At 43.2% G+C, this 25240-nt stretch overlaps 2 protein-coding genes across 2 annotated transcripts in view; one reads left to right on the top strand and one right to left on the bottom strand.

Annotated features, from left to right (window-relative positions):
* The window catches only part of wdfy3 (WD repeat and FYVE domain containing 3), a 139357-nt gene that overhangs the window by 438 nt on the left and 113679 nt on the right, over positions 1 to 25240 (bottom strand). The window contains exons 48-68 of the mRNA XM_078285324.1: positions 24190 to 24310; positions 23809 to 23894; positions 23036 to 23116; positions 22322 to 22376; positions 21946 to 22065; positions 21351 to 21468; positions 20554 to 20660; positions 19746 to 19899; positions 19217 to 19308; positions 18659 to 18871; positions 17051 to 17192; positions 16558 to 16712; positions 15699 to 15857; positions 14690 to 14869; positions 14032 to 14214; positions 13387 to 13484; positions 11909 to 12039; positions 11133 to 11282; positions 11022 to 11093; positions 1093 to 1204; positions 528 to 725 (exon numbers count right to left, since the gene is read on the bottom strand). Coding sequence (XP_078141450.1) covers positions 528 to 725; positions 1093 to 1204; positions 11022 to 11093; positions 11133 to 11282; positions 11909 to 12039; positions 13387 to 13484; positions 14032 to 14214; positions 14690 to 14869; positions 15699 to 15857; positions 16558 to 16712; positions 17051 to 17192; positions 18659 to 18871; positions 19217 to 19308; positions 19746 to 19899; positions 20554 to 20660; positions 21351 to 21468; positions 21946 to 22065; positions 22322 to 22376; positions 23036 to 23116; positions 23809 to 23894; positions 24190 to 24310 — 2727 coding nt within the window. The remainder of the gene's footprint in view (positions 1 to 527; positions 726 to 1092; positions 1205 to 11021; positions 11094 to 11132; positions 11283 to 11908; positions 12040 to 13386; positions 13485 to 14031; positions 14215 to 14689; positions 14870 to 15698; positions 15858 to 16557; positions 16713 to 17050; positions 17193 to 18658; positions 18872 to 19216; positions 19309 to 19745; positions 19900 to 20553; positions 20661 to 21350; positions 21469 to 21945; positions 22066 to 22321; positions 22377 to 23035; positions 23117 to 23808; positions 23895 to 24189; positions 24311 to 25240) is intronic.
* LOC139913087 (uncharacterized) lies at positions 2474 to 8450 on the top strand. Its single transcript, XM_071901027.2, has 9 exons — positions 2474 to 2828; positions 3379 to 3447; positions 3543 to 3635; positions 4238 to 4321; positions 4484 to 4618; positions 4737 to 4874; positions 5232 to 5410; positions 5853 to 6002; positions 6128 to 8450. Exons 1-9 carry the CDS (start codon positions 2505 to 2507, stop codon positions 7893 to 7895), a joined length of 2940 nt encoding a protein of 979 aa, XP_071757128.2. The 5' UTR covers positions 2474 to 2504; the 3' UTR covers positions 7896 to 8450.

The following is a 25240-nucleotide window of genomic DNA, read 5'->3' as shown; positions in this document are numbered from 1 at the left end:
CATGCTGCATGAAACAGGAAAATATCAATATACATGCAATATAAAACAATCAGAAGAATACGTGAATATGAAGAAAAACAGATACCGGGATTTACAGGTAACATACTATATGTGATGTGCAAAAAAGTGCGTCATATTCACATTAACAAGTCTACAGAAGCATATGGGCTGAAGGTGTCAAGGTGTGTAGATGTATATTGTAGAAAATTCTACACCTTGTCAATAAATTCAATTAAATTCAAAACTGACTTTTTTTCCCTAAAAAGAGTTTTGTTCTGACATCAGAAATCCACCTTTAGAAAAAAATGGACTCCTAGGCGGACAAAATAACTGCTGGTATGAAAGCAGACACACACACACACACACACACACACTCACACACACACTATACCACTACTACAAACCCAATGAGTCATGACGCTCTTTTGCTAACAGTTGAAATATTTTGAACTTCTAGCGCTGTCACTCTGAGCTCTAAAGACGCTGTCAGGGAACATGCAGAAGCACATCCTTCCCGTCGCTCTTACTTCTGGCAGAAGAGCTGCCCGCAGTTCCTGCAGTGGTGGCGTCGCTCGGTGAGGGAGAAGCGCACGGTGCAGCCGGAGCAGCTGTCCACCACCTCGTCCTTCACCCAGTGGTCGGCCGCCGAGCGGCCCGGCTGGTCGCTCACCGACCAGCTGAAGACTCGACCGCGCCCGTCACCCACCAGGATCTTACTGTGGTCCCTGGAGAGAGAGAGGGAGAGAGAGAGAGGAGAGAGAGAGAGAGAGAGAGAGAGAGAGAGAGAGAGAGAGAGAGAGAGAGAGAAGGAGGAGGGGAGTACAGGGCAGTTTGGATGACAAAGGAGGAATAAGGGAAACATTGAGGGAGGGAAGAGGTGAGGAGAAAGTGAGGGTAGAAGGAGGAAAATAAATCAGAGTGATTCAGTGAGGAGAATTTGCAACATAGCGGAGTATCAATTAGAAAATGACCGCCTAAAGGCAGGTCAGACATCTCCAGATTTATCAAAATGAATATTGCAGCTGCAGTATGATGTGAAAATAATCCCAGTAAATCTCTCTCAGGTGTGTCAGTGTGGTGCAGTCCTCTCACTTGGAGATGGCGAGGGAGGTGATCTCAGCTGGGTGAGCGTTGTCCTTGCGGTCAAACGCCGTGTGCATGGTGAGTTTGCTCCGGAAGACCAGCTGGCGCTCCCATCTGTAGCCTGCACACACACACACACACACACACACACACAGCAGCATTTTAACAATGCACCGAACCAGACAAAAAACACAAAGCAAGACACTTTGCAGTATCCACTTTGCAGTACGGCCAATTTGGAGGGCCTGCAATGATCCTTCTATAACCGCTCAGGCCTAAATGTTAGTGTGTTGTTAAAGTACAAATCTTAAGGAGTGTTTTGACATTTGTCTTGTGTAGTAGCAATGAATGGTGACTGTGTAATGTTTAATCTGTGTAGCCTATGTAATCCCAACATGCCATTTCTCTATTTAAATGTAGAGAACTTTCAACAAAATTATTATAATAATTATTACCATAGAAAAACATTTTGCACTTAATAGGATGTAGATCATGCTGGGTTTTATTGCATACCTCCATATTAACTTTAACATGTCACAAAGAGCACAAATTAGAAGTTGGGTAAAGTGATTTTAGTAGAGTCTATTCAAGCACAGCTAGGCAAAGGCAGCTATTTACATGTCCAATTATAAAATGAATGAATCCACCTACACACATGCAGACACTCCCATCTAGATCAAGCAGCTGTGAAGAGCTCAGCCACACAGCCCAACTGCATCGATTACAATTCATTTCATCATTCATTTCCACACATGAGTGCTTAATGATAGAGGCTTTAGTTTGGCTGATGTTGAAGACCCTGCTATGACCCACAGGGTACAGAGGGAGCCCAGCTGCTGTAGCAGACAAAGTGTATTTTCTTTATATTAGTCACAGAGTATAAACATCCACTTTATTCTACAAATGTCACAGTGATATAGTATGGCTCACTTTGAGGGCCTGCCATGATTTTTCTTAAACCGCTTGGGCCTAAATGTTAATATGTTGTGAAAGTACAGCTCTGTTGGAGTGTTTTGACACACAGTATATCTTGTGCAGCAGCAGTGAAGGTGACCTGTGTAATGTTTACTCTGTGTTGCCTAATCCAAACATGGAATTTCTCTATTTAACTTTAAAACAAAATTATCACCATAGAATAATATTTTGTCGCGTAATTATTATTATTGTTGTGCAAAATGAATTGTTTTCAGCCCATATTTGAGCGCTATGGAAATGATGCTTTTATTCTGAAAAACAAGTCCCGGAAGTGTTATTCCTGTTCCGGCCGGCGGAGCGCCAACAAAAGCACGTGACCAGCGTCCATTTCCGTGTTTCGGTTGGCGCCCTACACAGTAATACGGTGGTGTCTACGGGACTGCTTACCCGCTTCCCCTAGCTCGAGACGGTTCATACATGTAAACAAGAAGCATCGGCTAAACGGAATGGCTTTCAAAACGGCTCGTGTCTGTGCCTTTCCGGGATGCTCCAGCCGGGTGAAGCGCGTGTCACTGCGGCAGCGACAACCGACGACGGATCCGCCGTTGAGATTTCACGGGCTGCCGCTGCACGACCCGGAGAGGCTGAAACTGTGGCTGATGGCGCTGCAGCTGGATCTCGACTTACCCGTGGAAACCCTCCGCGCACTCCGGGTGTGCAGCCAGCATTTCTCCCCGGACGATGTACGCGCAAATGCGGATAACGGAGAGACAGACGAGCCTCTTCTGAAGGCTACTGCTGTGCCGGTCCCCGCTGGGATGAAAACCGAGGTACGGTTATGTGAAATGAATGTACGTAACTCAATGCAATCACAGAAAAAGGTGGCGTAATACACGTACAGTATTTCTGTTTATAAGCAGGCCAGCTGGTTGTGTACACAAACAAAGTTGAGGGGAAACGTTAGCTAACGACCGATACGCGTCATTCTCTCTCGTATGAAAAGAACATCACGCCAAACTATACCTTATATACCATTTTTTTTATAAATCGTTCGGATTCGCATGTTATTGTGGCACGCAAGTAATTCACCACGCAGTTCGTATTTTCAACATTCAAACAATCTGATTTGTTTGTACTGTGTGTGTGTGTGTGTGTGTGTGTGTGTGTGTGTCCTTGCGCGCTGAAAGTAAACATGCTCACTACCGCCCCACAACAAAGAGCATATGAGGGGATATTTGATTCCCCCTGGTATCAAAGTTTCTAACAGGCGTTGTGCCCGTCTTTGCGTAAATTTCATGGCAGGTAAACAATAACCTTAATAAGAGATCATTATATAAGCTAATTTCAGAACTAACCAATCAACACAATGTCTGTTTCCAGGAAAATGTGAGTGATACTGAAGATCCCCGTTCTGATGTCCAAATTAAGGAGGAAGACGTCAAAAATGAGGTAGAGACCTTATCTGCTGCCCTGGTTTCTGTTTCAGATCATACTCAATAGAGGCTAATTTCAAACTAACCAAACAATACAATGTCTCGTTGCAGGGAAGTGTGAGCGATCCTACATCAAGTCAGACAGAAGCCACCGCTCTACTGTACTGCACTGTACAAATTAAGAAGGAAGACGTCTACGGCGAGGTAGAGACTACTGCTGGTGTACCACAAATGTCCTAGCATCCATTTTGGCGCCATCATGGAGGTCCACTGGAGAATTGGCTGTGCTCAGATAATACAAGCTGACATTATCGAAAAACAAAATCGGTGTCAGTGGCAAAATCAGTTCCCAGTCACAACCAGCACAGAAATGAACCATGTCCATTTAAAGTCACAATGAAACGGCATTTGGAAGAATCTTGCTTCCTTAATTTGATGCATTTCTTGTTGAAACAGGATGGGGAGGGATCATTCAAACATGTAAACCAATGGGATACCAATGTAATTTTTGGCATTTATTGTTAAATAGGTTTAGGCTATATTGTGGCATGGAGAATTAGCGTGCAAGGCGAATACGTCATTTTTATTACATTGGGACTTTAATTCTGTTGAGAAGGCAAAGTTGTATGTTTAGAAACACAATCAGCTGTTCACAGTTGCCAAAGAGCTGAGGACCTCCAACATGGCAGCAAGAGAGTATGTTACATCTTCTGAAAGCCTTCTATTGGTCAAGCTGAGCCACTTCCAAGACTGATATTATATTGATCATAGCCTCATAATGTCTCAATCACAATATCTGTTTCCAGGAAAATGTGAGTGATCCGACACAAAATCATACTGAAGATCCCTGTTCCGGTGACCAAATTAAGGATGAAGACAACTACAGCGAGGTAGAGACCTTCTCTGTTGCTATGGTTTCCGTTCCAGTGAAATAGCAGTTTCCAGACCAAGTATTGGTCAAGATGAGCTACCTTTTTAAGAATGATAATATATTGAGAGATTATACACAATGGAGGATAATTTCACACTAACAACACAATGTCTGGTTCCAGGGAAGTGTGAGAGATCCTACATCACATCACACTCAAGACACCTATCCCACTCTTCAGATTAAGTTGGAAGACGTCTGTAAGATAGAGACCCTGTCTGCTGCTGGTGTACCACACTCAACTACAGTGAAGCCAGAGGTAAACAGACCGAGTGTTGGTCAAACTCAGCTACCTCCAAGATTGATATTATATTGAGAGATCATACGTAATAGAGGCTGATTTCAAACTAACCAAACAACATGATGTCTGATTCCAGGAAAACGTGAATGCACCTACACCATATCACACCCAAGACACCTGTTCAGCTGTCCAAATTAAGGTGGAAGACGCTTGTATCAAGATGGAGACCTTGTCTGCCGACGGTGTACCACTCTCGACTCCAGTGACGCCAGAGGTATCCAGACTAAGTATTTGTCAAGGTCAGCTATTGAAGATTGGCTGCTCACTTATAAACCAATCGTAGTCCGACAAAGACCCCCCTCAAAATTCCCCCGATTATTCAAGTGGTCATGTAAACAGCCTAGTGCGATTCGTATTGGAGCACTGGCATAAATGTGCTATACACCAATCGATTCCATTGGCCAAGACCTTTCAGGGGAGGGGTCATGGGTCACTGTAGCCCTCACCATTCTCTATAAATACGCCTGCGTAATGCTACTCTCTGTGTTGCTCGTTTTGGCCACATTATGGGCGCATGATGCAGTGACTCAGTCGATATTCTTGTGTTTTACTTCTCTTGTGTTTTTTGGAGGTCGCTGTTATTTGTACCGCGGCTAAAAGAACCAGCAAGACCGCACTGTCAACTGTAGAAGCTTTGGAAGAGATGCGGCAAAGAAGCGATGTCGAAGTCGAAGATTCTTCTGACACGGACAGTGAATATGATTCTGAGGAAGAAGAAAACTTTTTCATGGCAGTGGATCCAGTTTATGAGTGAGTAATTATTTCTCATCTGCATTTTATTTTTATGAGTATTTCCAACTTTATAGAGCTAAATCATACATTTACTTATCGTGTTTACCTTTCGCAATCCATGCAACTTGTATCAGCTAATTCATTTAAATGGATATCAGGTATTACTCATGACTAAATGCCTCCAGTAATGGAAATAAACTGACTAATTTGAAGTTTTTCTCTTGGATTGCTAAACTGGGGATTTCAGTTTTTATTTTATACTTCTTAGCTTTCTCTAGTTGTATGTATTCTCTAGTAGTAGGCTATATATTGTTGTTGTCATGTACATTGCTTGCTTACATACACCCCACCCCCACACATATCAGCTAAACCTTTGTCTGCTCTTGTCTGTATGCTATCCTGCTAGTAAATCCAATAGTAAATGTACCTATCCTCACATTACTTGTCTCTATTTTTACAGCCAAGAAGATGAGAAGGATGAGACACCAGAAACGAGCAGTTCAGCCTCAGGTGTGCCCGACCACGCCCCCACCCCCGCCCCCCAGCCAGCTGCCACAGAGCCAGCCAGCTCTCAGCCTCTTGTTGGACTCCCCTCTCCACATGTGTCAAGGTTTGTGAGTTGAGCTATGTGTAGTCATGTCACTCTTTTGAGGTTTCAAACCGAGACAAATCAATTTATGCTTCTAGTGATATTTGCGTCTGATAAACTTATGTGATAAACATCTATGTCTACAGTGATGAGGATGAGGGAGATGAAGACTTCCTGCCACCTGCTCAAACGAGGAAATCGTCAGCAGCTGCTTCCTCTAGACGAGTGACACGCAGTTCTCGGAGTGCATCTGCATCCGGGGCGTCTGCCCCATCCCCAGAGTCATCGTCTGAGTCGAGGTCTCCTTCTCCTGCACCAGCACAGCGCAGAAGGGGCCGACCAAGAAAAGGTGAACCTGCAAGGAAACGACCCAGGCAGGACACCTCTGGAGATGATGAAGGGAAATGGCGCAATCGGGAGGAGTTGGACGTGGCTCCCCGACAGCCAAAGTTTGCGCCAAAATATCGACCCGGGCCCAGGATTGATACCACCAAATCATGGTCACCCCTCAGCCTGTTCAAACTTTTTTTTAGCTCGCAAGTCTTTAAAACCGTTGTGAACAACACTAATAGTAACGCCAACAAGAGGAAGGCCGAAGGGTTGCATCACAGGTGGTCCCCTCTGTCCGAGCAGGAGTTCTACATCTTTTTAGCTGTCATCATCTTCTCTGGACTGGTCCATGTGCACAGAAGGGCAGACATGTGGAGGAAGGTGTGGCCTTACAACTTCAGATTCCCGCATGAGCACATGACCAGGGATCGCTTTGAGACCATTTTTTGGTCCCTTCACCTGTGTGACATCACAGAGGATGAAGATAACCAGAAGAAGAGGGGAACCGCAGGGTACGACCGGCTTTTCAAAATAAAACCTCTGTACCAGCAGTTGTTGACAGCATGCAAGTCTCTCTTCCAGCCTGGCAGGCAGATAAGCATTGATGAGAGAATGGTTGCAAACAGGTCCATGAATGGATTCCAACAGTACATGAAAGATAAAACATCCAAATTCAAACTGTTTCTGTTGGCAGATGCACATACTGGCTACACGTGGAACTTCTTTGTACATCAGGGAAGAAGTACTGCTACAACAGGAGAGGGCCTGAGCTACACATCGGTGATGAACCTTTTGGACTTTCCACTCCTCGGCAAGGGTTACCATCTCTATGTGAACAACTTTTATACAAGCCCAACCCTATTTAGAAATCTCACTGCCAATGACACACACGCTTGTGGGACCATCAAACAGACTCGTATTGGTTTTCCAAAGACGACGGTCAATGACCTGCCCAAAGAAGCTGAGAGGGGCGATCTTAGGTGGCTGCGGAAGGACAACCTGCTGTTTGTGAAGTGGAAGGACACTACAGAGGTGACTATGTGCAGCAGTTTTCATACAGCTTACAGTGGAATGAGTGTGCGTTGGAGAGGGAGGGGGTCTAAAAACCGGCCCGTCAAACACATTCCTGTCCCCGATGCTGTGATGGACTACAGGAAATACATGGGAGGGGCTGACGTTTCCGACGCCCTCGTCCAATATTACTCTGTGTTTGGAAAGAAAATGAAGTGGTACAAGACCATTTTTTATCATTTTGTGGACATTGCCATTGTAAACGCTTATATTCTACATAAAGCATTGGCTATCGGGAGAGGAGACACTCCACTGTCTCAAAAGCAGTTCAGAGAAGTCTTGATGAAGGAGCTGGTGGCAGAATCCAAACACGTTGTTACACCTCGCCCCAGCCCCACCGACACTTGCATGCCAGCTTACTACGGACAAACTGCCACAGAGCAGCGCAAGCATTGTGTCTATTGTAAGAAGAAAGGAAAGAAGGTGAAGACACCGATTTACTGCACCAAGTGCAACGTTTCTTTGTGTCTCATCTCAGCACGGAACTGCTTCACGGATTACCACAAGAGATGATGGTTCTGATAATCTGGACACTATTGTCACGGTCCTGCTTCCCCGGTCCTTTCTTTCTCCATGCTTCAGGTAGTGGAGAGGGGGAACCAGGAAGTAGCTGTGATCGCTCATTCCAAACATCTGGAAGCATTATGTCAGATGTATAAAGTCCAGATGAGTCCTGGGCTTTCCCTCTCGCTTCCCTCACTTCACTTGGTTGTGGACCAGAGCCTTTTGTTTGAGTTTAAGTTTGTACTTATTGTACTTTTGATGCACCCAACACATGCATATCTCACTCATGCATCACTTTGCACTCATACTGATTGTACTCATTGTACACACCCCATACTAATTAGTTTACTAAATAGTATACTAGTATTTAGTTTACTAAATAGTATCATGCGAAATTACTATTTATGTTTAAAGAATACAGTTTCTTTACCGTGTTCTGGTGCCTGTTTATGACTCTGAGGCGGTCATGACTATTAATTTGAAATACTTTCTTTCTTAAAAGAATATGTGATTACTTTTTGCAAATATTTTTGTAAATATTTTTTGTACATGTACTTTTTTTTTTTTTTTCATTTCCAGAATTGTTCACTTTATTATAGAAATTATACTGTTAGTTTGCTTTTTGCAATAAAAATACTCCATGTGGAGGTAAAAGTATGCAATTTGGTTGGTTTTTATTGATTTTATACAGCGCATAATCATGGAACGTAATGGTGCATGAGAAAAATATGTTGGCTAATGGGTGTATTGTGTTCAGATAGCCTCCAGTAAAATTCCCTGTAAACAGGCAGAAAACCCATTTGGCACACTTTGGGCATCCAAATGGCTAAAATATGGAAGACTGCCTGGATATATCTCCACTAAAACCTCTGTAAAATTGTTTCACTTTGTTGTATTGTCATCAAATTTGGTACAGTTGAATTCAAGGAGTAGGAGCAGAGGTTCAGGTGCATCTTGGTCCATGGGATCTTGGTTCTAATGGTGTTATTGCCTTTCAAATTTACATTATATACTAGGCGAGGATGACAATAGTATTTTTTCCTTTGTTCCACCTCCATTTACTATGGAATGGTAATAGTTATAGGTTTACTGATAATGGATCCATATTCCCCAGCTTCAACCTTACAGTTGTGGAGCTAGTCTTAATTCATTTTGGGTATGTCATTTTAGGTGTTTTTTCTTCATGTTTGGCATGTAAATGCGTCAACTGAATTATTGGTATAACCTGTTTATTCCCAGTTACCAGCTTATTAGTGTGCATGTAAATGCGCTCATTGATATTATATTGAGAGATCATACTCAATAGATGCTGATACCAAACTAACCAAACAACACTGTCTGCTTCCAGGAAAATGTGAACGATCCTACACCATGTCATACTCAAGACCCCTATTCAGCTGTCCAAATGAAGGAGGAAGACATCTGTAATGAGGTACAGCCTTCATCTGCTGCTGGTGTACCACACCTAACTTCACTGAAGCCAATGTTCTCCAGACCAAGTACTGGCCAAGCTGAGCTACCCCGAAGACTGATACTGGTGATGACGAGTCCAGAACAGACAAGTCCATCCACGTCAGCGACCTACTATGCTTGCCCCCCAACAGCATATCCAACAGTAAGTCTGCAAATATGTAGTGGGTATTAAAAGCTGTTAATTAAAAAAAAAAATAGGAATGTGATTGGCAACTCATTTATTTAATGCCCTCACAAACTGAAGGGGAAAAAACAAAAATGCTACACCTGTGAATGTTATTTTTGTCGTGGTACTTAGCTTTCGATTTCAATAAAGTAGATATTTGTAATTTAATTTTAATAGCAGTCTGACTGATTTTGCTTTATGTAGGACATGCAAGCAAAGACAGAACAAGACACTTCTGCGTATGTTCCTCCTGACCCTGTTAAGAAAGAAGAGGAATCAGGAAGGTGGAATGACCGAAAGTGGATGGTCGATGAGTCGAACTTAATGGAACTTTTTAAGACTTGCCATCAGTGTGGAGCGAGAATAGAAGACCTAAAAGCCACCGCTGACGGGAGCTACATCCGGATAGACTGGGAATGCCTCAGAAGACACACTGGGCAGTGGAGCTCGTGTCCTGATGATTGAGGAATGCCTGAAAATAACCGTCATATGGCAGCATCTACTCTGTCCACTGGCACCACATACTGTATACTGACACTGCTGATTGGGCTGGCCTGCTCAGTCTTCAAGCCTCTGAAAAAAAAAAGTGTACTCTGCCCATTCGTCATATCTCATCTATGAAGCCACTTCTGTTGCAAAACACCTGAGAACTTAGCATGATGGAATTTACATTCACGTAAAATATATGCAAACCATGTTCTAAACTTCAGAAAAGATTTACAGATGTGCAAGTCTATATTTTAATGAATGCAACAGCAGCTGCAAACTTGTAATATATTTGCTCACATTGTTTTTGTTTTTTTCTTGAATATATTTTTCTAGTCCAAGTACAACTCTGATTACAACTTATTGAATCTGCCATTGCAACCTCAAAGGCTATCTTTTGCATCACAAATCTGTGTGTCCTTGGTTTTATTATGCTAGACCTTCCAAGTATGCGGTAACTGTTGGCTATCAGATGTCAATGTCCGTCTCCTTATACCCACAAAACCTTGTGTTTTGGGATTGTTTCCTTTAGTTAGTTTGGATTACATTCTCAGTCCTAAAACTACATCGCAGTTTCTTGGAAGAAGACAAAGACCTGCATTTTCAGGCAGTCTTAGTGCGGTAATTTGGTGCCAATTGGATATGAATGGTATCGTTCTAACCATCCCAAATGAACTGATTAAAATGACTACACACTCTAGACTTCAAATGAAAGCCTCCAAACATGCTTAGTGTGAACATGCCCTGAACACTAGATAATGAGGTAAATATAGGCTTTTTGGATTAACAGTGTAATTCCTTGGATTATCCTGCACCAAATGTTTAATGCTGTTTTTGGATCTGTAAACAAACAGAGAAGCCTGAGATGGGACTGCGGTTGCTTGTGTTTGGTGGTCGTACAACATGGGGGTGACTAGATAATGACAGAACTTTCTTTTTTTGGGGGGTGAACTGTTGCTTTAAGAACCCCTGCATTTACCCATTACAGTTGACAAACGCTGGACACCTACCTGCGCGGAGCTGGTTGTAGGGCCGTGCCTCCATAGTGGAGGGCTGGAGGGGCTGGGGCACCGAGCCCTGGGCTGGGTGGGCTGGGTGAGCCGGATGGGGGTGAAGGCCACCATGGTTGCCCCCAGGCTTGGTCTGGCCCTCAGAGTAGTTGACGAACACAAAGCCGTCCTTCTCATCGATGCTGAGGGTGTCCGACCAGCGGCGAGAGTCGTCAGAGCTGCTGTCCACCGACCACGAGGCTCCCGTTCGGCTCGCAGGACCTGAAAGTTAAAGAGTGTTTTATTGTCCAAAATGGGAAAATTTCATGAAGCATGGGTGAAGCATAATCCACACTCTCAATGAAAAAAATATACAGAAACACACAAGACACATTAAAATTAACAATGGAAAAAGGAGTAGATGGGACAAATGGGAGAGGAACTTTTACATTTTACATTACATTTAGCTGAGACTTTTACACATGATGAATTAAAATTAGTGCAATAAGTGAACATTCTAATATTACCATCCTTTCAAGTAGCCTAGCAGCATGCTTGTTTTAAATCTGCTTTTGTGTCCTTTGTTTTCATCATTTGGAAGTTCTATTCTAAAAAGCTGATTGGTTGGTGAAATAGTCAAATTTGGGATTTACCAGTCAATGTGGCTTGTTGACAAAAAAGTTTGATTTCCTTCCCTGACTATAAACAGTGCACTGCCATCACTGCGTCTGTCTTTGATTTGTTGTGTTATGTCTTTGCCATGAAAAACAATCTTATAAGACAAAAGTGCTGCTGGATCAAATTATACATGTATCCACAACGACTGGCATTCAACGCAAACACCTAAAAAGTGACAGTTAAAAGGTCTAAAATGCAGATGTCAGTAAGCACAGTTGGGTGCTGGGTACCTTTGGGTCTGTGGACGGCGCTGCCCGGCTGGCTGCCTCCCCCTGTGGAGGAGCTGTGTGAAGCTTTGGGCTCCTGGCTGAGACTGGGCTCGTCTCCGTCCGACTCGCTGCTGTCATCGTCGCCGTTGTGGCTCTCGCCGCCCTCTGTGGGGAAGATGGGGGAAAAAGTTTAGAAGTTAAGAAATAAGTGGTTTGTCAGCGGGAGAAGAATATTTCTTTCTTTGTGGACTTACTGTGAAAGTAGGAATACATAAGGGTGTAACAACACACTGCAAGTCAGAGTGTCAGTACATCCTCGTCAGTACATTATGTATTAAGGAGACAGGACCTGTTGCTACGTGACTGACAGAAGGTTCTTTGAGGTCAGTCAGTTGTCACTCTTATAACATGGTCAGACAAGCAGCTCAAATTTTTCACATATCCAATATGGGTTGGACATTTTTCTCTAAGTCTAAACAGAAAAAAACAACAAAAACCCCCGGATCTTTTCTGTCCAGATTTAAACCACATTTGTAGGTAGTTTGAAACGCAATTCAAATCACATCTCTGAAAATGCAACTCTGCAGTCTGTCTACTCGGATCAGAAGTTTTTTTCTGTTACTCTTCTGTCACGTAGTTGTCGTCACACGTTGCGAAAAGAGGCAGTTCATTGAATGCCACGACTGGAAAATGCCGTCATAAAAACAGTCTGAATAAGCAACGGTGAAACTTCCATGTTGCTGTCTTGTTGCTGCACCCAGAGTTGTTGAAAGAAACCCTCAGTAGCTTGTGTCATTACTATGACAACCAACGTCGTAATGACAACAAATGATTATACTATCTAAACACAAATCCAATCTGGTCACTTGTAAATGAAAGTGTGACATTCAGCCTTAAAGACCACATTTTAAGAACAAATCATTGCCTGCAGTCTGACCATAGCCTAGAAGCCTTTGAGCAGCCTTAAGAGGTTTATGAACCCTGATATTTAATAAACGACAGGTTACACAACTAATGTGGGACTTTGGAGGAACACTTTAGTGCTATTTTTTCCTCATAAGGAACATGTGTGTGCTTTATTGGCTTCCTTTAGATCTTAAGAGGAACTCCTGATGATCTCCTAGTTTTTACTGTGTTGTGGGATCCAGTATTTCCAAAGGGAGGGCAGGAAAGACACCAGGGCAGGACAATAGAGGTCTGTTAGAAAGTGTTTAGAGAGTGTTTAGGAGGGACACGCCACCATGCTGGAGGAGTGACAACAAAACAAACAATCGCAACATTATCATCCCTTCCTCCCAGATTTTTTTTCCTTTTATAGTAGAATTTGTACACCATAGCACTGTGCAGAAATGGGATTTTCTTTGTTTTATCAAGGAGGAATAAATAATCACATTACTATCTTTCCTTTTGTTATAATTACTCCAACATGGTGGCTAAGTATTGGTAATCACGTTCCAACCATTCTGTGAAGTTATTTTTTAGTTTGCCATGTTTGGGACTCACCAATCTTCTCCTCACCACAGCAGTCAGGCACATCTGGCTCCACTGGCTCTGGAGCAGGGGTTTCTGGGACTTGGAGGAACTCCATTCTCCAGAACTACAGCAAGAAAGGTGTTAATTAAGCATAGTTTAGTTATGTTTAGTTATTTGCACAATTATAAAACACAGAAGTGAAGTGATAAAAGTTAAGCTCCCCCCAAAGGAAATGTTTACATATCTTTACAAACACCTCTCCACCTTGTGTATGCTGTATCTCGAAATTATTGATTTTCTCTTAAACTTGGTGGGTAGCAGTGAAATTTCTATAATGCTAGTTCTTCAGTACATCTAGCTGTTCTTTATTGATTTATTGATTGATTGACTGATTATTCCTATGCTAAGTCTTGCAATCAGGAAGTTAGTCAGTAATCGTTCTTGTTAACTTTTTTTATTCTCATGTATATATACTACTGTGGAGAAAACTTGAGACGGTTCACATGCATTAGTAAAAGTTGCATAAAAGCTATAACACTGTTGAGCTGAATACCTGCAGCGAATACCATTAGCAGCACCAAAGTGGCCATAATCCCAATAAAGAATGCCTTCTAGGGTATTATTGCTATGACAACCAATATTCTGTGAAATCAAAGCGGGCGGACGGTTACCCTGACGACGCCGTCGGAGTGGCCGGTGACGATGACGTTTTGCGTGTCCCACTCGTTCATCTCGGACACGCAGCAGCACAGGATCTGCTGGCTGCGGCCTGTGAAGGTGTTGGCGCTGGCGATGGGGCTGCCGTTGATGCTCCACACGTGGATGTAGGTCCCCGCACTGGACACAATGTCCCCCTGTACACACACACACACACACACACACACACACACACACACTTTATAATGTGTTTCTTTGCATCAAAAAGAAGGTATTTCCTCTCACACAAAACACAACTCAGTTAAATTATTACTATGTAGAAATGCTTCAGTGTTTCGTGAGAACAATTATTTTTCCACTCTTCTGCATTTGGAGCAAAAACTCTTAAAGTCTTATTCTGTGTGATACATGTACTCAAGATATACTTCTCCACCACCTCTCCCCCCTGAATCACACCCTCTTCTCTCATATTTTCCTCTTCTACTTGCTAAGCTCTTGTCTTGAAGTAAAAAATCTACCTCTTCTGTTCTACCTCTCTCCTCAGCTCTTATTTCTTCTCCTAGCACTTGTCCAAATATAAAATGTAAACATAAACATGAGTTTGTTTCCATCCAGAGGAGGAAAGGAGAAATGTGTGTATGTGTATGTGAGCGATCGTCCCCCCCAACCCACCGTCAGTTCGTTGATGCACAGAGCGGAGACGGGCGCCCGGTGGCCCCTGAGCTGCGTGACGAAGGAGAGCTTGTTGAGGTCCCAGATGATGCAGGTTCGATCCCGCGAGCCGCTGACGATGATGTGGTAAGCCGAGGACGCCGTCAGACACGTCACGGCGTCCGTGTGGCCCAGTAACGCCTAGAGCGCAACGCAATGGGGACAAAAAACAGACACGTTAAGTCATATTCTCTTGAACTAAAATGACCAAATTTGGCCATGGATGCAGCACAACTTAAACTTTGCAATGGTATATTTCTATATTTTAATTCACATGCTTGATTGGCAAAACCAGATCTACAGTATGTCTTTAAAATCATTACTCAGCCCAAAGAAAAAAACAAACAAAAAACCCAGATATGCAACATTATATTCTCCTTGACAAGATGATTAAAGTAAGTTAAGGAGCATCTTCTGAAACTGCAGCTCTTTGATGCAAGCTTCTGAATTCTACACATTTTCACTTCTGTACTGATATTTGCCCGGGTATTAGGGCTTTGATGCCATACCATAATCAAAAAAGATTAAAACTGTAACAGTAAAATAAGCCATTGATAGTTCTTTTGAAAAGGGGGAACATAAATTACAGAAAGTTTTTCCTGTTGAACATATAAAACACAACTTGCTCTTTTGCTGCTCTTTTGCATGTTTGCAGCAAAATAGCACAGTTGAACAAATGGACCACATAATTATATTAATTTATCTGGAGATTTTCTGGCTGTGTTGTTTTTTTTGTGAGTGTAAATTTTATGCCAGCTGGTGATTGGGTGTGAAACAGTTCCAGCGCTGTATAATACCATTTGTAAAATTTGGCAGCATGGTACTTTTTCAGAGCTGGAACATCTTGCAAAACTACTAATCACAAATCATCCTCGACATTTTATTCACCGCCTCAAACTACTTAGTGAAAAATGGGTGACATCCAGGAAAAATAACCTGTGTGTGTGTGTGTGTGTGTGTGTGTGTTTACCTGTTTGAGGGTGAGTGACTTGGCCCTCTCCTTGGAGGTGCCCGTCTCCCACACACAGATGGCGGTGCTGGTGCCACCGGTGATAACCAGCTTAGGGTTGGGACAGATGGCACAGAGGATCTGACCCCACTCTGACAGACACTCGTACACCACCGCCGCCTGCAACCAGACGCGGGATTGGTCGGTCACGAGGTGTGTGTGGGGGGGGGGGGGCGGGGGAGGGGAGATGGATTGGTCCGTTCGGTTTGTGGGAGAAAAGGGACTGGTTAGTTAGCAGGATGGGAAATTCATTTCAAACACCGGCCGCCAACCAAGTGCAGTTTGCCAATTTGGCTCTGCTGTATAATTCTCAAGAAAGAATTATCCACAGACTGCAGTGCTAATGCAAGACAGAAATGCATGGTGGGAGACTTCTGCAATGACTACTGCTGTACAAACTGAAACTTATTAAACTACCAGCAGGGGGAAACATTGCCCTGCTGTACCATTTGCAATCAGATATGTTTGAAGGTGAAAGTAGAATCCCTGAGAAAACATGCTGATATAAGTCCTATGTCCTATGATATAAGTTTGTCTCAGGTATGTGGGTTCAAAAATAATGGACAGATGATCCAGCATGAACTCACACATTGATGTAAAAAGGAAAAAAATCCAAAAGAGGCCAACTGATGCAAAAAAGGACATATACTTATTTATATTAAGTACAAAAGTGACAAGGGCAAAAGTTTTTTTTTGCATCATTTGGCCCCTTGGATATAATTATCTAACTATTTCTTTGTTTCTTTGCCTTCCTTCCTCCCTCCCTCCGTCCTTCTACCCTTCCTTCCCCCCACTGCCCATAAGAATACACATTACTGACCTTGTCGGACTCGTAGTTGGCCAGGCGGCAGCTGAGGTCGGCGTAGCCCCAGGCGAAAGTCTTGCTCCAGGACGGGGGAACCAGCACTTTGTTCTGCTCCACGGCCAGGATGCCCTTGTCGGTGCACACGATCTGGCCCACAGGCTCCTTCAGCTCTGGAGGGGAATAGTGATATGTGAGCGCTGCCCGAGTCCAAAGGCATTTCTGCACCTTAGGGAACCGGTCCTGTACAGCTTAATGGGTAGAGCACGGCACTAACACTGCCAGGGTCACCTAGGCTGAAAATTAATGTAAGGCACTTTCGATAAAAACATCCACAAAGCAGCATATAGAATTCAAAAGGTAAATGTGAACTGTAAAACACATACAAATATACGTCGCAGACACAAATGTTTGGTGGATAAAGGGACAGTTAGGACTTTACTGGCGAGTGTATCAGCCTGTCTGTGTATTTATGTGTGTGTCTCTGTCTGTGTGTGAGTGTGTGCTGTACCTTTGACAGGTGCGAGGGACGGTCTGAGATTGTCCAGGTGATGGAAGAAGATCTTGTCGCTGTTGGAGCTGGGAGGCACGCTGGCCACGTCGCCATTGGCTTTACTGCGCACCCGCTTGGGAGGGTGAGGCTTCTTAAACAGCTGAAACACACACACACACACACACACACACACACACACACACACACACACACCGGCAGTCAGAGATGAACTACTGATGTCCTGCAAACAAGGTGGGAATTTAACACCAACCACCTGCCAAAGTCTGGTACATTTTTGTTTGTCAAGTAACCAGCCTTGATTTGGCTCTGTTCTATTCTAAAAACCTAGTTGGCTGGTGAAAAGTACAGTTATTGTTTATTTTTTAAGAGAAGTAGTAGTAAAAGTAGTAATACTAATAGTAGTAGTAGTAGTGGTAGTAGCAGTAACATTACTAGCAGTCGTGCTTCTATTACAACTAGCAGTAGTTGTAGCAGCAGTAGAAGTAGAAGTAGCAGTAGTAATACTAGTAGTAGCAGTAGTAGTAGGGATTAGTAGTAGAAGTAGTTGCAATGGTAGTAGTAGTAGTAGTACTAGAAGTAGTAGTAGTAGGGATAGTAGTAGAAATAGTTGCAGTGGTAGTGGTAGTAGTAGTAATAGTACTAGAAGTAGTAGTAGGGATAGTAGTAGAAGTAGTTGCAGTGGTAGTAGTAGTAGTAGTAATAGTACTAGAAGTAGTAGTAGGGATAGTAGTAGAAGTAGTTGCAGTGGTAGTAGTAGTAGTAGTAATAGTAGTAGTAGTAGTAGGAATAGTAGTAGAAATAGTTGCAGTGGCAGTAGTAGTAGTAGTAGTAGTACTAGAAGTAGTAGTAAAGATAGTAGTAGAAGTAGTTGCAGTGGTAGTAGTAGTAGTAGTACTAGAAGTAGTAGTAGGGATAGTAGTAGAAGTAGTTGCAGTGGCAGTAGTAGTAGTAGTAATAGTACTAGAAGTAGTAGTAGGGATAGTAGTAGTAGTAGTAATAGTACTAGAAGTAGTAGTAGGGATAGTAGTAGAAGTAGTTGCAGTGGTAGTAGTAGTACTAGAAGTAGTAGTAGGGATAGTAGTAGAAGTAGTTGCAGTGGAAATAGTAGTAGTGGTAGTAGTAGTAGTAGTAGTAGTAGTAGAAGTAGTAGTAGGGATAGTAGTAGAAGTAGTTGCAGTGGTAGTAGTAGTAGTAGTAGTAGTAATAGTTGCAGCAGTAGTAGTAGTAGTAGGGATAGTAGTAGAAGTAGTTGCAGTAGTAGTAGTAGTAGTAGTAGTAGTATTAGTAGTAGTAGTAGTAGTGGTAGTAGTAGTGGTAGTAGTAGTAGTGGTAGTAGTAGCAGCAGCAGTAGCAGTAGCAGTAGTAGTAGTAGTAGCAGTAGCGGTAGTAGTAGTAATAGTGGTAGTAGTAGTAGTAGTAGTAGTAGTAGTAGTAGTAGTATTAGTATTAGTAGTAGTAGTAGTAGCAGTAGTAGTGGTGGTAGTAGTAGTAGTAGTAGTAGTAGTAGTAGTAGTAGTGGTAGTAGTAGTAGTAGTGGTAGTAGTAGTAGTGGTAGTAGTAGTAGTAGTATTAGTAGTAGTAGTAGTACTAGTAGCAGCAGCTGACCTGTTTGGGGATCTGTCCGAAGTTGTTGATGAAGCCGATGGTGGCCGTCTCCTTCAGCGGGTCGTTGATGTTGTAGATGTCCACCTGGCCCTCGTAGAACAGGTGGTGGAAGACGTTGACCGCCTCCACGGCCGGCGGGCCCTGCTGCTTGTAGCCGAAGATCAGGTCGATCCACTCGTGGAGGTGGGCCGACACGTAGTCACACTCCAGCGCCTGGGGAGGGTGGGAGGGCAAAACACAAGGTCATCCGTGTTCGCCGCACTCCAGACTCAAATCAAGTGCCGCAGTTTGCGTTATGAAGGGTTCCCACCTCAGAAAGATCCCTAAAGTTGCCGACTATGCAGAAATAATTATTTTCATTGCTGAGAGGAGGAGGGTACAAACATTTCAGCATTCAAGCCATGGTCAGTTCTCATGCCATTGGTAACACAATGTTACCAGCGAGAAGCGAGCGATGGGGTTTTGTCGGGGAAAAGAGGCAATAACGTTACAGTCTTTGATTTTGTCGTCCCTCTACCATCATGGTGGTTTGCCCCCCCGACTGTTCTGACTCCCTACCTGTCTGTGGACTCTGATGAACTCCCGCGGGTCTCCCTTGGCCCACGGTGGCAGGATCACGTCGCCCAGCTTGGTGCCGTTCTGCTTGGCACCTGGTACACCAACAAACAGAAGGGGGGAAAAGACATTAGTATCGAGGTGGGAAATTACCTCCAGCCACCAGACAAATGCTGCTAAATCTATAGCTGTGGCTGGTAAGTTTATCTTCTGTCACTACCCAGTATCCAGTATCTTCCAGGACAACACTTGAATGCTCTTCATAATTTTCAATCATTTTTATGTATTTACAACTTTAGTAAAAATGTGTGTTAAAGGCGTGGTGGTGTGGTGAAGGCAGTTGTGACAAACAATGTGATTCCCTTTTTGTCAAATTAAGAATGTTTCAATGAAGTCAGTCTTGGGTGGTGATAGCAGCCTAGAGGTTATAGAAGGTTGGCAGTTCAAATCCCAGACTGGCTGGACAAATCTGGGTGGGGAAAGTGAATGAAAAACACATTCCCCTCCATCACACACACACACACACACTGACCCAGGTCGAAGTTGTTGGCGTTGAGCATGAACTCAGGCAGGTAGAAGAACTCTGGGATGAGCTCCTTGACGTCGGCCATGTTGTGTTTGGAGGCGGAGAGCCAGGCTTCACGCACACTGTGGAACATCCTGTCAGCCAGGTCAAAGTGACCTCCCTGTAAATCACACACAACATGTTTCACATTCAGTTTGAGTCCAGACACAGACATGTAAAACATGCCAAATCATTGGCTGAGAACGTCAACAGTTTGGCGTCTTTCTGACTTGACACTAACCCAAAGTCTGTTTGTAGAGGCAAAATGCATGTTAATCTCAGTCATTTAGCTCTCAGGTATAGTTTATTTGCACACGACTGCAGCTGATAAAGAGAAGAAATACAACCTGTGCAGGTTAAGACAAAGAAACCCCAAATAAACAGGGGTGGCAGCGTGGCCTTGATGTAAAATTCCATGATTTTCCCACAGCTTTCCCTAACTAGACAGCAGCACATCCATAACCTAAAAATGTTAGGTCACTTCCTGGTTTGCTAATGTTGTTTTTCAGCTAAGGAAAGTTCAGTAAACAGTCTGTTTTTCATTCCAATCGGGCTGAAAACCACCACCTAATGCAACTGAACTAGTATATTCCTGTGAAATGTATAACTTAAAAATACATAAAATTCCCTGATTGCCCCTGACTTCCCCAGAGAATTTATACAGTTCTCTCCAGTGGGAACCCTGTGTAAAACATCTCATGTCAGAAGAAAAACAAGAAAAAAAAGTCTAGATGACCAGCAGGTCAGTGGGTTGGATACTGAGCAGGAATCGGACCTGGAGCCTGAGGAAGATCTGTGTGAAGGGCTCCATGCGGACCAGGTAGGAGGCTACGATCATGGCGGAGGAGTAGTGGGTGCCGTAGTGGTACGCTGGGGTTTCACCTGCGACGAAAGAACATGCACAGGGACATGAGCACAAGAAAACACAGCCTTCATGTGTGCCGGCAATTTATTAAGGATAACATTAGTGATGAAACTAAAAATGATGTGTACTCAGGGTGTGAAACTATCAAGGAATCTGGGCGGAAACAAATCCTCACTCACAGAATAACGGGTGAGTTACGGGTGCCTTACACTAAAATAGTGTTTCTACATCTAAAAGGTCAATACAGTGTAGGGAATTAACACCAGAAACAAGCCGCATGCTGGTTAATTGTGGCTGTTCAAGGCTGTTAAGTTTGTCTAACAGCCTTATAACCATGGTAACCAACCATCATTTGGCGGTCCCATTAAGTGTCTGGTAAAATTGTGTACATATGTGTACGTATACAGCTTGACAAACTGAAAAGACAACGTTTTCCCCTTTTCAGTTTACCAAGCTGTGTATTTTTTATTTGAAACATGTAAAAGAAATCAAGATATCTTTTTGAGAGTGCAGATTTCCCTTTTTTTTGGTTCTTGAATGAAGCCCGTTTGAAATCGACGCACCAGAGAAGCATTATTTTATGTCCGTTTTCTTACCCAGCATATGGACTTTCTTAGTCATTAACTTGAAATAAAATGAACTACAATAATCTCCCTGACTCCACACCCAGTAAAGGCAGTGTGCTGTCCCAACTTTGGGGGTCTTACCGTTGGGGTCCTCCCAGTCCTTGTACCTCTTCTTGTACTGGGTCAGCCTGTCGTCGGTCTGGGCGCCCATGGGCTTGGCCAGGTTACGGAACGTCTTGGGGTTGTTCAGGTCCAGCTCCTGGTCGGCAAAACCACACAAACATGTTGGTATCACCACTGACTGCTCTTTGTGTTAACCACTATTAACTCTCATTAGTGGTTTCATAATACCATAAATTAGATTTTTGGTACTAATACCAGCCCATGCATCATTGTTCCGACTGTAAAACGATACCACAAAAACAAGGAAAAACTGAAACAATAAAATAACATAAAAACAACATGAATTAACAAATACAAGTGGTTAAATTGCAGCAGTTATACAAGCAAATCTTATTTAAGCTCTGGACTCAAGCTATAATATATTGAATTCAGCTTGGTCATAATGAATTCCTGTTCATACTCTGTGAAACGTTCCAATGGAAAGTTTTTTTTTTAATGATTTAGTTTGAAAGAACTAATTAATCGATAAAATACTTGACACATTAATTGATTACAAAATATTCTGTGCCTGCAGCCCCACTGAGACGCTCCAGTGTGTTTTGCGGTCTGTTACCTCACAGTCGTAGTCGGCCAGGATCCAGGGGAAGACGGGGTACTGCATCAGGTCGTTATAGGAGCGTCCCGCTAATGTGTTCAGATGCATCAGGTACTGGAAGTTACTGATCTCTCCTCGCTGTACGGAGAGAGAGGAGGGGAGGAAAAACACATCAGTGAGGTCTGGATTTGGATATACTGTATGTATCACACTGCTGCACTTTGCACTGCTGATCAGTTCTGTTTATGTTGGGCTGAAGTTTATGGGTTGTAAATGTTAGAGCGATTTTTCATCTGCGCTGAAATGAATTCCACTGTGTCTGGATTTGAGGCAATAAAAAGGAACTTAAAAATGAGAAACAGCAGGATTAAACCAATGGGTCCTGGCTTCCTACCTCCCATCTCTGCGTCACTGACTTCTCCCCGACCAGCGTGCTCAGCAGCCCCGACCTGACAGACGGCAGGACGGAGAAGATCAGTCAGAATAAATCAGTAGTTCAGCTTGTGAGCCCCCAAAAACAAAGCCTCCCCCCACTCACAAACCCCTTGTTGCACGCGTAAACATGCAGGATGGAGAGTACTTTGACACCAAATGATGTTTTGTTATTTTGCTTCTCTAGGCCATTTAACTATTAATTACGACTAAGTACAGAAGAAGCCCATAGGCTAGAAAAACAAGAAAAATGATTAAAAACAAGATAACAAATGCTGTATGTATATGAGAAATAGGAGAAATCTTTCCATAAATAATGTTGTAAGCCACTGAAATCATCTCTGAACACCCAATGCTGCATAGGATGACAATGCAACATATTGACAATGCTACAGCAATAACAGCTCTGCGGGGTCCCACTCCCTCTCAGGATGGTCTTCATAAGCTAAGACAGTGGTTCTCTCCTTGGGGGTCAGGACCCTCCAGGGAGTTGTCAGATAATTTTGTTTCTATCAATTCTATCAATCATCTCACAACCCCCCCCACAAAATGCTCTTCCAACCCCCTGAGGTGTAATGAAGTCCCAGACTGAGACCCAGTGGAACAGACAACACTACACAGAGGAAACAGCGCCCTGTCCCGTGCTGATGGATGGAGGAGGAGGAGGAGGTCGTACCCCTGTTCCACGCTGGTGTTGGGTCTCTGTCCCGAGACCGACTCCGAGCTGTCGGCCAGCGAGGGCACCACCGCTAAGAACCTGCAGGAATAACATTCAAAAGATAGTATTAAAAACATACATTTCCTTGCACTGGGGTGATTTTGATTCATTTTATTTCCCTCACTTGTTAATGCATTTGGTATGTGTGCCATTCTCTCTTTGCGAGTTTTGATGTTGTTGCGTTTCTGTTGCTCAATTCACCTGTCTGTTGTTTAGATTTTTTTCTGTGAGACACTTTTATAAGCTCCTCAGGGCCTCTTTGTCTCTGCTAAGTGGATTTCTTCTTTCTTTTCTCAGTTTTTAATCATTTGTGTGTGTAAATAAACTGATTAACACATAAACCGATGTAACGCGATGACATAAACAGTACTGGTATTGTCATGATCCATTCAGAGTGGAAATATTGTGACCTCTGCTTGGGGATTTTCTATCAATGTCATGCAGCTGTAACCGTTGTAAACATCCTCCTTTCTGCATATATCATGAATCCATCCTGCATTAACACTGATAATTAATTTGTGATTGTTATGCTGTAGAGACAAATGTAACACATCTCTAGTGTCTCTTAACTAATTACCAGACCATCTGTTGTAACTGAAAATGGGACAAAACTTGATTTTTTTTCAAACAATTCTTCCCAGCAATGAAATTTAAGAGCAGCAATAGCAAACATGCAGTCAAGAGTTTAACTTCTACAAGGACCATATGCGTATCCATGTTTGGTTCAGTACCTTTGGTAGACTTTGTTGCGGACTCCCTTCTGGAAGGCCAGCAGGTAGTTCCTCCCGTCTGCTGAGAAGACTTCCACCGCCATGGGCTGAAAGGTGACGACACACAGGACGGCTGTTACAGGCATTTTATACTCAAGAAAGCAAGTTTGTGAATGAAACATGAGCATAATAAACACGTCATGTTGGTGGGCATCTGTGCAGGATAGCCCAGTGGTTAGAGAGAACATTTTGGTTTTATCCCAGCTGAGGTGTTTATCCTGTCATTGTGACTTACAGCACTGAAACCTAACCCCAGCTTTTTTAAGTTGCTCTGCATAACGGTGTCAGTCAAATGTCTGAATTTGAACATGTGTGTGCATGTGTTCCTGTGTGCATACTGACCTGCAGTAGGTAGCGTCTCTTGTGCACCTCCTTGATGTCTTCGTAGGCGAAGATGCTGCAGGTTCTCTTCAGCTGGCTCTGGCCTTGTCTCGCTCCTCGGGGGATAATGGCCTCGTGCAAACTGGACACAGACAGACAGACAGACAGTGATGCACTTATGAACTATTAACTGTCAATTAACCCTTACCCATCATGGACATGTACCTACAAAGGATCAAGATAGTGATGCGTGCTGTACTGCTGAAATAACTAGTTAACATAACCGAGTTTCTGAGTGCACGGCAAACCGACACTTTTCATGGACTATGACTCACACATGGTGTTCTTGGCAGGATTCCCACCGTGGCTCCATGACTTTTTCATGACTTAACCAAGTCAGCTGTAACTAATTCGGAGTGCTTCCGTGACCTAAAAAATGTTCTTCCCTCCTGGTTTTTATATGTTGTTTTTCCGCTCATAAACAGTCTGGTTTCTACTACAGCTGGACTAGCTGTGAGGAAAAACAGCTGAAAACCATCTTCAGTTACAATGAATGTGAGAAAACAAGTTTGATGCATTTGTAAAATTCGCTGCCTGCCTCCAGGAGAACTGATCAAATTCCCTGACTTTCCTTGTCTGGAATATAGTTCAAAAAATTCCATGATATTCCACTGACTCAATAATAACCAGTGTGAAACCTGTCTTAGGGCCAAGAGCAGCACAATCAGTGTTTATTTAAAAATTTAAAAAAGCTAAATAACTGGTTACAATTGGTGTATAAGTTATTAAATGTGCTGCAAACCACACCACACTCTGTGCAGGATACTGTGTTAAACCCAAGAGAGAGTAAAAAGCAGTCCATTGTTTTGAAGAGAACACAGTGATACCCAGGAGGCAGCAGTTGGTAACTTTATATTCCCTGTTTTCAAACGGGGTCTCAAAGGACCAGGCCAGCTAGTGTGAATTCCCTCGGAGGAGAGATATGCAATGGCTCCGCTGGGGTTCGCAACACATGCTCCATCATCAGCATTACATCATCTAGGCAGCAGAAACTCCCACTGCAGCGTCCAGA

The sequence above is a fragment of the Centroberyx gerrardi genome, chromosome 8 (genome assembly GCF_048128805.1).
Source record: "Centroberyx gerrardi isolate f3 chromosome 8, fCenGer3.hap1.cur.20231027, whole genome shotgun sequence".
NCBI lineage: Eukaryota > Metazoa > Chordata > Actinopteri > Beryciformes > Berycidae > Centroberyx > Centroberyx gerrardi.
This window is presented reverse-complemented; position numbering and strand designations above follow the sequence as displayed.

Excerpts from the sequence above, each read along its gene's own strand:
- LOC139913087 (XM_071901027.2), top strand. The coding sequence starts at position 2,505 with ATGGCTTTCAAAACGGCTCGTGTCTGTGCCTTTCCGGGATGCTCCAGC. Across the intron at positions 4,322-4,483 it reads ATGAAGACAACTACAGCGAG|GGAAGTGTGAGAGATCCTAC; the intron begins GTAGAGACCTTC and ends GTCTGGTTCCAG. Across the intron at positions 5,411-5,852 it reads GCAGTGGATCCAGTTTATGA|CCAAGAAGATGAGAAGGATG; the intron begins GTGAGTAATTAT and ends CTATTTTTACAG.